Source organism: Coregonus clupeaformis, unplaced genomic scaffold (genome assembly GCF_020615455.1).
Source record: "Coregonus clupeaformis isolate EN_2021a unplaced genomic scaffold, ASM2061545v1 scaf4504, whole genome shotgun sequence".
NCBI lineage: Eukaryota > Metazoa > Chordata > Actinopteri > Salmoniformes > Salmonidae > Coregonus > Coregonus clupeaformis.
The window spans coordinates 12,501-25,130 of NW_025537958.1; the positions used below are offsets into that span (position 1 = coordinate 12,501).

A 12,630-nucleotide genomic window follows, 5' to 3' on the forward strand; every position below is an offset into this window, starting at 1 on the left:
TAAAGGTCAGAATTTAATACAATGAGAAAATATTCATTCCTCTCCTCCTTCTCCTGTCTCTTGTTTCTAGTTGCTCCTCAGATCTCATCCTCCTCTCGCTGCCTCCGCTCCAGGTCTCAGACCAGCTGCACCTGTGACAGCCACGCTAACCCCGCCCCCTCGGTGCAGTGGCGTCTGTCTGGCCGACATGTCAATCATTCCACAGCCACGCCCATCAGGGAGGAGCCTCTGGGCAGAATTGGCCTCAGGAGCACTCTGACCATCCATCAATCACAAGCAGACACACCCGCTGCACTCTGCCTCAGCTCCAACTCTCAGGGCTCTGCCAGTCTGCAGCTTTGTGTCGCCTCCACAGGTAAGACACACCTCCATAGGTAAGACACACCTTCACAGGTATGTGGTCCTCTGTAGCTCAGCTGGTAGAGCATGGCGCTTGTAACGCCAAGGTAGTGGGTTCGATCCCCGGGACCACCCATACACAAAAAAAAATGTATGCTCGCATGACTGTAAGTCACTTTGGATAAAAGCGTCTGCTAAATGGCTTATTATTATTATTATTAAGACACACCTGGGTAGGTAAAGGGTCAGGTGAGAGAGATAAAGAAGGATAACTCCAACTGTCAGGGCTCTGCCAGGCTGCACACGTAAGAGGAGACTAGGACAGGTAAGACACAACTGGACAGGTGAGAAAGACAGATGGAGCTGAAGAGGAACAGCAACCCCTGAGGAAGGATAGCTTAGAGAGTTCAACATTAACAGGGAAGACACACCTGGACAGGTAACAAGGGAGAGAGATGGGGACAGGTAAAACAGCTGAAGAAGAACAGATAGAAACTGGTCTCCCAATCTCTTTCATATGTCATCATTCTGACCACAGGTTACCAGGTGCTGTCTCTGTTGATTGGGGCTGGGGCAGGAGCTGCTGGGATGCTGTTGCTGGGTGTCGTAATATTTGTTATTGCCAGGTCAGTCACACATCCCTCATACCATGCTGCTAACTGTATTAACTCTGTACATAACATTATCCTGTTGAGTATCTATATTATTTGGCAGACATCAGCCCAACATGAGTCAACATTTCAGATTTATTGAAGTCCGTTTTTGTGGTTTTGTGGTTAGCCACACAGGAGACTGATGTATGGTTGTAAACACAGGAGACTGATGTTTGGTTGTAAACACAGGAGACTGATGTTTGGTTGTAAACACAGGAGACTGATGTTTGGTTGTAAACACAGGAGACTGATGTTTGGTTGTAAACACAGGAGACTGATGTTTGGTTGTAAACACAGGAGACTGATATTTGGTTGTAAACACAGGAGACTGATGTATGGTTGTAAACACAGGAGACTGATGTAAGGTTGTAAACACAGGAGACTGATATTTGGTTGTAAAACACAGGAGACTGATGTATGGTTGTAAACACAGGAGACTGATGTATGGTTGTAAACACAGGAGACTGATATTTGGTTGTAAACACAGGAGACTGATGTTTGGTTGTAAACACAGGAGACTGATGTATGGTTGTAAACACAGGAGACTGATGTTTGGTTGTAAACACAGGAGACTGATATTTGGTTGTAAACACAGGAGACTGATATATGGTTGTAAACACAGGAGACTGATGTATGGTTGTAAACACAGGAGACTGATATTTGGTTGTAAACACAGGAGACTGATGTTTGGTTGTAAACACAGGAGACTGATGTATGGTTGTAAACACAGGAGACTGATGTTTGGTTGTAAACACAGGAGACTGATGTATGGTTGTAAACACAGGAGACTGATATTTGGTTGTAAACACAGGAGACTGATGTATGGTTGTAAACACAGGAGACTGATGTTTGGTTGTAAACACAGGAGACTGATGTATGGTTGTAAACACAGGAGACTGATGTTTGGTTGTAAACACAGGAGACTGCATGCCAAGACAACCTGGGATCTGAAACCGGAGGACATAACAGAGCTCATCCTAACTGACTGGGTAGGTGTCAGTGCATGCGCACACACACACACACATCCTGCATCCTCCCCTACCTATCCTGTTTACCACCCTGTTCATGCCTCTCTTTATCTGGTACCACTCTCAACACAGTCTGATCTGATTGACTTTATAGTAGTACCGCTCTCAACACAGCCTGATCTGATTGACTTTATATAGTACCGCTCTCAACACAGTCTGATCTGATTGAATTTGTCAACACAGTCTGATCTGATTGACTGGTACCACTCTCAACACAGTCTGATCTGATTGAATTTGTCAACACAGTCTGATCTGATTGACTTTGTCTGGTACCACTCTCAACACAGCCTCATCTGATTGACTTTGTCTGGTACCACTCTCAACACAGCCTGATCTGGATTGACTTTATATAGTACCACCTCAACACGGCCTGATCTGATGGACTTTGTCTGGTACCACTCTCAACACAGCCTGATCTGATTGACTTTATATAGTACCACTCTCAACACGGCCTGATCTGATGGACTTTGTCTGGCTGTAGAAGTACAGTACCTGTATTTGTATATAGTTCTGTGAACTCTTTCACATACAGGATGTCTTGGAAGAGAAGCATAGGGCATAATGGTTACCAGGAAACCAAAGATGGAGGAACATGACCAGAGGGTGTCCTGATGAGAAAAGGGAATCCCACTGTGAACCCCATTTTCTACATTTTCCATTACTGAGTGGTGTCCATCATCTCCTTTTCACCTAATTATAGACTGCCCTTTTAAAGATTCACCTGATACCAACTCTCCACACCTTTACAGTTTAATCCATAGACTGCCCTTTTTAGAGATCACCTGATACCAACTCTCCACACCTTTACAGTTTAATCCATAGACTGCCCTTTGGAGATCAACTTGATACCAACTCTCACACCTTTACAGTTTAATCCATAGACTGCTCTTTTGGAGATCACCTGATACCAACTCTCCACACTTTTACAGTTTAATCCATAGACTGCCCTTTTGGAGATCAACTGATACCAACTCTCCACACCTTTACAGTTTAATCCATAGACTGCCCTTTTAAAGATCACCTGATACCAACTCTCCACACCTTTACAGTTTAATCCATAGACTGCCCTTTTAAAGATCACCTGATACCAACTCTCCACACCTTTACAGGTTTAATCATAGACTGCCCTTTTAGAGATCACCTGATACCAACTCTCCACACCTACAGTTTAATCCATAGACTGCTCTTTTGGAGATCACTGATACCAACTCTCCACACTTTTTACAGTTTAATCCATAGACTGCCCTTTTGGAGATCAACTGATACCAACTCTCCACACCTTTACAGTTTAATCCATAGACTGCCCTTTTAAAGATCACCTGATACCAACTCTCCACACCTTTACAGTTTAATCCATAGACTGCCCTTTTAAAGATCACCTGATACCAACTCTCCACACCTTTACAGTTTAATCATAGACTGCCCTTTTAGAGATCACCTGATACCAACTCTCCACACCTTTACAGTTTAATCCATAGACTGCCCTTTTAAAGATCACCTGATACCAACTCTCCACACCTTTACAGTTTAATCCATATACTGCCCTTTTAGAGATCACCTGATACCAACTCTCCACACCTTTACAGTTTAATCCATAGACTGCCCTTTTAGAGATCACCTGATACCAACTTCCACACCTTTACAGTTTAATCATAGACTGCCCTTTAGAGATCACCTGATACCAACTCTCCACACCTTTACAGTTTAATCCATAGACTGCCCCTTTTAAAGATCACCTGATACCAACTCTCCCACACCTTTACAGTTTAATCCATATACTGCCCTTTTAGAGATCACCTGATACCAACTCTCCACACCTTTACAGTTTAATCCATAGACTGCCCTTTTAGAGATCACCTGATACCAACTCTCCACACCTTTACAGTTTAATCCATAGACTGCCCTTTTAGAGATCACCTGATACCAACTCTCCACACCTTTACAGTTTAATCCATAGACTGCCCTTTTAGAGATCACCTGATACCAACTCTCCACACCTTTACAGTTTAATCCATAGACTGCCCTTTTAAAGATCACCTGATACCAACTCTCCACACCTTTACAGTTTAATCCATAGACTGCCCTTTTAGAGATCACCTGATACCAACTCTCCACACCTTTACAGTTTAATCCATAGACTGCCCTTTTAGAGATCACCTGATACCAACTCTCCACACCTTTACAGTTTAATCCATAGACTGCCCTTTTGGAGATCACCTGATACCAACTCTCCACACCTTTACAGTTTAATCCATAGACTGCCCCTTTTTAGAGATCACCTGATACCAACTCTCCACACCTTTACAGTTTAATCCATAGACTGCCCTTTTGGAGATCACCTGATACCAACTCTCCACACCTTTACAGTTTAATCCATAGACTGCCCTTTTGGAGATCACCTGATACCAACTCTCCACACCTTTACAGTTTAATCCATAGACTGCCCTTTTAGAGATCACCTGATACCAACTCTCCACACCTTTACAGTTTAATCCATAGACTGCCCTTTTAAAGATCACCTGATACCAACTCTCCACACCTTTACAGTTTAATCCATATACTGCCCTTTTAGAGATCACCTGATACCAACTCTCCACACCTTTACAGTTTAATCCATAGACTACCCTGTTAAAGATCATCTAATACCAACTCTCTACACATTTACAGTTTTTACCATTGGTGTGCACCAGCACATTGTTTTCCATACAGACTGTTTAGTGTGTCTTCTCTCCTCCAGACTGTTTCTCAGGAAGAGGACTCTGAACGCCAGTAAATCCACACTGACCGGACACCCGGGAGCCAACGGGGCCAACGGGAAAGGGACCAGAGGGCCCCAACCCACAGACCTTCCTTGAGGTCTACACTCCCAAAACCCCCACCCCCTAACTGTGATCACGGACCCCTCCAGCACTCCAGCCTGGACACCACCATGACTAGGATAGAGGAGTATGGAGCGGTAGGGGAGGTAGGGAGAAGGAGAACGGGAACAGAGAGGGGGAGACAGGGTGACATCAGGGGTAGCAGTAGGTTGACAGAGAGGGAGGTAAAACCCTGTTAATAACTTAAACGTCAGTGTTTAAAACTTAAACATTAGGTATTTAGATTTGCCAATAAGTGTTCTCATCTTAAACACTGGCGTTTAGAATGCAAGATTCAACATGATAGTCGACTGTTTCCCAGCAGGGGAACACCTATATCTCTTAAGTGTTCAGATTTTTCTGTCATCCTTTCTATAGAAATTGACTTGACTTTCCATGCCTTTTATTCACCTTACCTATATTTCAGCACAACTGAAGAAATCTTTTCAATCGCGTGGTGTTGTTGTTACTCGACTGTGTTGAGTTAATTTATGTTAACTCTCAGAGTGAAAAAGACATGGAAGGGGCCGTATTATCATATTTCCCAGCACTTAGGCTTCAGGAATAGAAGTCATTGAATGCACAAACACAGTCATGGGTGAGCATCTCTCGCATTCACTCGAAATGCATTCTGGGAAATCTGCAAATACAGCTTTACACCCTACAGTCTTAAAACAGTATTTAGTGTTTAAAACCTAAACGCCTTGAGCACGTGTTCATGTGTTTAAAAAGTGTTACAGCGAATAAACATGTTCTGGTGTTTACAATCTAAACACTGTTGTTTACGATCTAAACACTGTTGTTATGATCTAAACACTGTTGTTATGATCTAAACACTGTTGTTATGATCTAAACACTGTTGTTACGATCTAAACACTGTTGTTACGATCTAAACACTGTTGTTACGATCTAAACACTGTTGTTATGATCTAAACACTGTTGTTTATGATCTAAACACTGTTGTTACGATCTAAACACTGTTGTTTATGATCTAAACACTGTTGTTTATGATCTAAACACTGTTGTTTACGATCTCAACACTGTTGTTATGATCTAAACACTGTTGTTATGATCTAAACACTGTTGTTACGATCTAAACACTGTTGTTACGATCTAAACACTGTGACACGTTTTTACTGAACTTCTAAGTGCCTTGAAGAGTTTAGAAAGTGTCCCTGATAAGTGTTTAGCTATGAGTTGAGATCATAAACACTTGGTTTTACAGTGTAGAGAGTAGAGAGTATGGGGGAGTAGGGAGGGGGAGACAAGGAGGGAAGGGGAGACAAGGAGGAGGGGTGAGACAGGGGAGAGAGAAGGGGGAGAGAGGGCAGCATCAAAGGACGACAGCCAGAGGAGGAAGAGGTGGAGGCGGATTCGACGCTTGGGAATTGTGTCCTAACGTCCCCGTGGGACAAAAGCTGGAGTGAGAATGAATGCCGTGTCCGGGTCGGGAAGTGGGAGGGAAGGGTGGGGGACGCAGGAAAGGGTTCTAGAACCTGGATCAATGGAATGCTACGGAATGCTACTGAATGCTATCTGACTGGCTGTTGTTCCCAGAGCCCAGGAGGGACTCGCTGGAGACTAGTCGTTTGTTTTGTTTTCTGTGATTGTAACAATGTATTTTTAAACTCTGGAATTATTTTAAAAAAACAAATGTTGAATAAAATCCAAATAATTGTGTAATGGGGAGATTGAGGCTCAGGATATGACACATTGGGTGGAGACAGAGGAGTAATGTTTATCCAATACTCAAACCTTATTTTTGCCTGGCTACCCAAACTCCTTGCTCCGGCCAAGCGCTACACAATGAGTCAATCTGAGTACCTCCCCGATGATTTCAAGAATGTAAATGGGGTGGCAGGTGGCCTAGCGGTTAAGAGCATTGGACCAGTAACCAAAAGGTTACGAGGCGCTACTTATTTAAAGTAGGTAAGAGAATATCATGTTATCATTGATGTATTAAAATAAATAATAATAAAATGAGAGTTAAGGTGATGTCACCTTGTCCCCTTAATAATTAATCCAAGTGTTTGACATGTGGGTGGGGATCAGTAACTTTATGACAAAACTTTAGTAATGTAGAAGCAACAGCCATTTTTCATACCTTGGGTATCATACTTGATCTGGTTTCCTTGAAATATCATAACATTTCATGGAAAACATGATTTTGACTGTTAACATGACCTTTAACTCTTAAAGGTTGGACTCACCTTTTCCCATTAACAGTGGGTCATTGTCACCATCTACTGGTCATCTGCAACATTACAAGTGTGTGTGTTTGGAGGGGGGGGTTGTGCACCATACAGACGTGTGTGTGTGCGCACGTGCGTGCGTGTGTGTGTGTGTGTGTGGGGGGTTGTGCACCATACAGACGTGTGTGTGTGCGCACGTGCGTGCGTGTGTGTGTGTGTGGGGGGGGTTGTGCACCATACAGACGTGTGTGTGTGCGCACGTGCGTGCGTGTGTGTGTGTGTGGGGGGGTTGTGCACCATACAGACGTGTGTGTGTGTGCGCGCGTGCGTGCGTGCGTGTGTGGGGGGTGTGCGCCATACAGACGTGTGTGTGTGTGTGTGTGTGTGTGTGTGTGTGTGTGTGTGTGTGTGTGTGTGTGTGTGTGCGCGTGTACAACAAGTAAACAGAGATGAGACACTATACCTCTACCATAAATCTGTTTACTATTTAACAATGGTTCAACAGCTCTGGTTTCTATGGTTACCACCCCGGATATGTTGACAGTAAACACATACACTGTTCTGCTCTCTCTCGCTCTATTTCAATGAAAAGTACCCTGACCTCACCCTATACAAAAAAAGGCTCACCTTGACCGGCAGTTCTTTGAAAACGTCTATGTCAAGCGACATGAGCGGTGTTGCAGTGACATTATCTGATGCACAAAGCAACTCAAACAACATTGAACTTCCAATACTGTCAAACATCACATCAGGTTTCACAAATTGATTTGTTTATCCAACTGTTTGGTTACTGTAACAGCATCAATATAGAGAGAATGATGGCTGCATAATTTAGCTAGCGAGCCCAACTGGATTTGTCAGCACTGTTTATCAAGCTAGCTGGCTTGTTGAGTTTAGTGAAATGACATGACCAATGGAATGCACTGAGTCTGTTTTTTTTAGGGTCATTTTCTTCTGTACTTTTGAGACAGATTGCAGGTGCCAACACAACACCAGACGGTGCTCCTCAGGAACAACACAACACCAGACGGTGCTCCTCAGGAACAACACAACACCAGACGGTGCTCCTCGAGGAACAACACAACACCAGACGGTGCTCCTCAGGAACAACACAACACCAGACGGTGCTCCTCAGGAACAACACAACACCAGACGAGTGCTCCTCAGGAACAACACAACACCAGACGGTGCTCCTCAGGAACAACACAACACCAGACGGTGCTCCTCAGGAACAACACAACACCAGACGGTGCTCCTCAGAACAACACAACACAGACGGTGCTCCTCAGGAACAACACAACACCAGACGGTGCTCCTCAGGAACAACACAACACCAGACGGTGCTCTCAGGAACAACACAACACCAGACGGTGCTCCTCAGGAACAACAACACCAGACGGTGCTCTTCAGGAACAACACAACACCAGACGGTGCTCCTCAGGAACAACACAACACCAGACGGTGCTCCTCAGGAACAACACAACACCAGACGGTGCTCCTCAGGAACAACACAACACCAGACGGTGCTCCTCAGGAACAACACAACACCAGACGGTGCTCCTCAGGAACAACACAACACCAGACGGTGCTCCTCAGGAACAACACAACACCAGACGGTGCTCCTCAGGAACAACACAACACCAGACGGTGCTCCTCAGAACAACAACACCAGACGGTGCTCCTCAGGAACAACACAACACCAGACGGTGCTCCTCAGGAACAACACAACACCAGACGGATGCTCCTCAGGAACAACACAACACCAGACGGTGCTCCTCAGGAACAACACAACACCAGACGGTGCTCCTCAGAACAACACAACACCAGACGGTGCTCCTCAGGAACAACACAACACCAGGACGGTGCTCCTCAGGAACAACACAACACCAGACGGTGCCCTCAGGAACAACACAACACCAGACGGTGCTCCTCAGGAACAACACAACACCAGACGGTGCTCCTCAGGAACAACACAACACCAGACGGTGCTCCTCAGGAACAACAACACCAGACGGTGCTCCTCAGGAACAACACAACACCAGACGGTGCTCCTCAGGAACAACACAACACCAGACGGTGCTCCTCCAGGAACAACACAACACCAGACGGTGCTCCTCAGGAACAACTCACAACACCCAGAGCGGTGCTCCTCAGGAACAACAACACCAGACGGTTGCTCCTCAGGAACAACACAACACCAGACGGTGCTCCTCAGGAACAACACAACACCAGACGGTGCTCCTCAGGAACAACACAACACCAGACGGTGCTCCTCAGGAACAACACAACACCAGACGGTGCTCCTCAGGAACAACAACACCAGACGGTGCTCCTCAGGAACAACACAACACCAGACGGTGCTCCCTCAGAACAACACAACACCAGACGGTGCTCCTCAGGAACAACACAACACCAGACGGTGCTCCTCAGGAACAACACAACACCAGACGGTGCTCCTCAGAACAACACAACACCAGACGGTGCTCTCAGGAACAACACAACACCAGACGGTGCTCCTCAGGAACAACACAACACCAGACGGTGCTCCTCAGGAACAACACAACACCAGACGGTGCTCCTCAGGAACAACAACACCAGACGGTGCTCCTCAGGAACAACACAACACCAGACGGTGCTCCTCAGGAACAACACAACACCAGACGGTGCTCCTCAGGAACAACACAACACCAGACGGTGCTCCTCAGGAACAACACAACACCAGACGGTGCTCCTCAGGAACAACACAACACCAGACGGTGCTCCTCAGGAACAACACAACACCAGACGGTGCTCCTCAGGAACAACACAACACCAGACGGTGCTCCTCAGGAACAACACAACACCAGACGGTGCTCCTCAGAACAACACAACACCAGACCGGGTGCTCCTCAGAACAACACAACACCAGACGGTGCTCCTCAGGAACAACACAACACCAGACGGTGCTCCTCAGGAACAACACAACACCAGACGGTGCTCCTCAGGAACAACACATGTCAATCTGCTGAGGACTGAGATTAGTCATGGCAGAGTTAGCAGGTCAGTAAGTTACATATACAAGAACAAATATCACAATCAAAATAGTAAAATGTATACAGAAATGACAAACAAAGGTTATAGTACATTGTAGTTAGAGTACTGGTGGCTAAGTCCAGCCCTATTCGCAATGGGGGCAGCGCAGGTCCAATGGGGGCAGCGCAGGTCCAATGGGGGCAGCGCAGGTCCAATGGGGGCAGCGCAGGTCCAATGGGGGCAGCGCAGGTCCAATTCCCAGGTATATAGCACATAGCAAGGGAAAGTGTTTTGTAGCAAGAGTTCCTCAGTGTGTGTTGCCAATCACCCTTACTGTTATATATTTCTTCTTATTGTTGCAGAAGTTCTGATCCACAGTGCCTGAGTTCCCAGTGATAGTCCACAGTGCCTGAGTTCCCAGTGATAGTCCACAGTGCCTGAGTTCCCAGTGATAGTCCACAGTGCCTGAGTTCCCAGTGATAGTCCACAGTGCCTGAGTTCCCAGTGATAGTCCACAGTGCCTGAGTTCCCAGTGATTGTGCACATGTGTTAGGGGCACTATCACAACATTCCTGTGGCCGATACCCTTAAACACAGAGATGTTGGAGAGGAGGCTGTGACCGATGCCCTTAGCCACAGAGATGTTGGAGACGAGGCTGTGGCCGATGCCCTTAGCCACAGAGATGTTGGAGAGGAGGCTGTGACCGATGCCCTTAGTCACAGAGATGTTGGAGAGGAGGCTGTGACCGATGCCCTTAGCCACAGAGATGTTGGAGACGAGGCTGTGGCCGATGCCCTTAGCCACAGAGATGTTGGAGACGAGGCTGTGGCCGATGCCCTTAGCCACAGAGATGTTGGAGACGAGGCTGTGGCCGATGCCCTTACATTTACATTACATTTTAGTCATTTAGCAGATGCTCTTATTCAGAGTGACTTACAGTTAGTTAGTGCATACATTTTTTATTTTTTTTATTACCCCCCGTGGGAATCGAACCCACAACCCTGGCGTTGCAAACGCCATGCTCTACCAACTGAGCTACATACCTGCCGGCCATTCCCTCCCCTACCCTGGACGAGGCTGGTCCAATTGTGCGCCGCCCCATGGGTCTCCCAGTCACGGCCGGCTGCGACAGAGCCTGGATTTGAACCAGGATCTCTAGTGGCACAGCTAGCACTGCGATGCAGTGCCTTAGACCACTGCGCCACCCGGGAGGATATTACCCTAGCCTTGGCACAAGTCTGTTTCAGTTGTAGTCAGCGCGTTTATTTGTTGTCATGGACTTCACTTGGCCAAGGTAGCACTGTAGTAGTGGTGTTGAATGAAGAAGCAGGCAGACAGGAACCCATTCTAGATGGAGCGGTTCAGGTGTTACACCCTCCTGTGGTCAATATGAACACTGCAGGCTCTGAGGTAAACGTATGGGTTTAATTGATTCTTCATGCCCTCTCTCCTCAAAACCCATTGGATGAGGTCAAGCAAGCGCACACAAAAAAAAAAAACAGACAAGTAGACAATGCAATGGGTGATTTATTTTTTCTCTCCAGAAGAACAGGATTTCTTTAAAAAAAAAACATTTTGTTGATTTAATGTTTGTTTTGTGTTCTAGATGTCATATCCCATGTTTCAGTTGGGGTCCGGTCTGAGTGGGAAATGAAGGCAAAATAGCAACGGCATCGAACAAAGATACCACGTTAATCCCTTAGCATCTTAAACATCATGACATCGAACAAAGATACCACGTTAATCCCTTAGCATCTTAAACATCATGACATCGAACAAAGATACCACTTTAATCCCTTAGCATCTTAAACATCATGACATCGAACAAAGATACCACGTTAATCCCTTAGCATCTTAAACATCACGACATCGAACAAAGATACCACGTTAATCCCTTAGCATCTTAAACATCACGACATCGAACAAAGATACCACGTTAATCCCTTAGCATCTTAAAGATCATGATAACCACGTTAATCCCTTGGCATCTTAAAGATCATGACATCGAACAAAGATACCACGTTAATCCCTTGGCATCTTAAAGATCATGCCATCGAACAAAGATACCACGTTAATCCCTTAGCATCTTAAAGATCATGATAACCACGTTAATCCCTTGGCATCTTAAAGATCATGACATCGAACAAAGATACCACGTTAATCCCTTAGCATCTTAAAGATCATGCCATCGAACAAAGATACCACGTTAATCCCTTAGCATCTTAAAGATCATGCCATCGAACAAAGATACCACGTTAATCCCTTGGCATCTTAAAGATCATGACATCGAACAAAGATACCACGTTAATCCCTTAGCATCTTAAAGATCATGCCATACTGTATGGAACCTCATTCACACACAGCAGCCTATAACATATTGATTGTACACAAATAAAATCTCATTCTTTCTATAAACCCACTCTCAGCTACAATATACAGACTACTTTTAAAGAGTGATGTCAACATGTATTGTTAACCCATCCACATTTTAAAATAAAGAGAAGAGTTGATCAGGAGTCATTATGTAGGATCCACTTTTAAAATAAA

The 12,630-nt window shown here is 45.4% G+C and overlaps 1 protein-coding gene across 1 annotated transcript in view; it reads left to right on the top strand.

The window, feature by feature from the left end:
- The window catches only part of LOC121555408 (myelin-associated glycoprotein), a gene marked incomplete at its 5' end in the record, with an annotated part of 6,640 nt that extends 519 nt beyond the window's left edge, over window positions 1-6,121 (top strand). Inside the window, 4 exons of the mRNA XM_045220600.1 lie at window positions 71-355; window positions 878-965; window positions 1,912-1,981; window positions 4,758-6,121. Coding sequence (XP_045076535.1) covers window positions 71-355; window positions 878-965; window positions 1,912-1,981; window positions 4,758-4,793 — 479 coding nt within the window. The remainder of the gene's footprint in view (window positions 1-70; window positions 356-877; window positions 966-1,911; window positions 1,982-4,757) is intronic.
- Window positions 6,122-12,630: the final 6,509 nt, after the last annotated feature.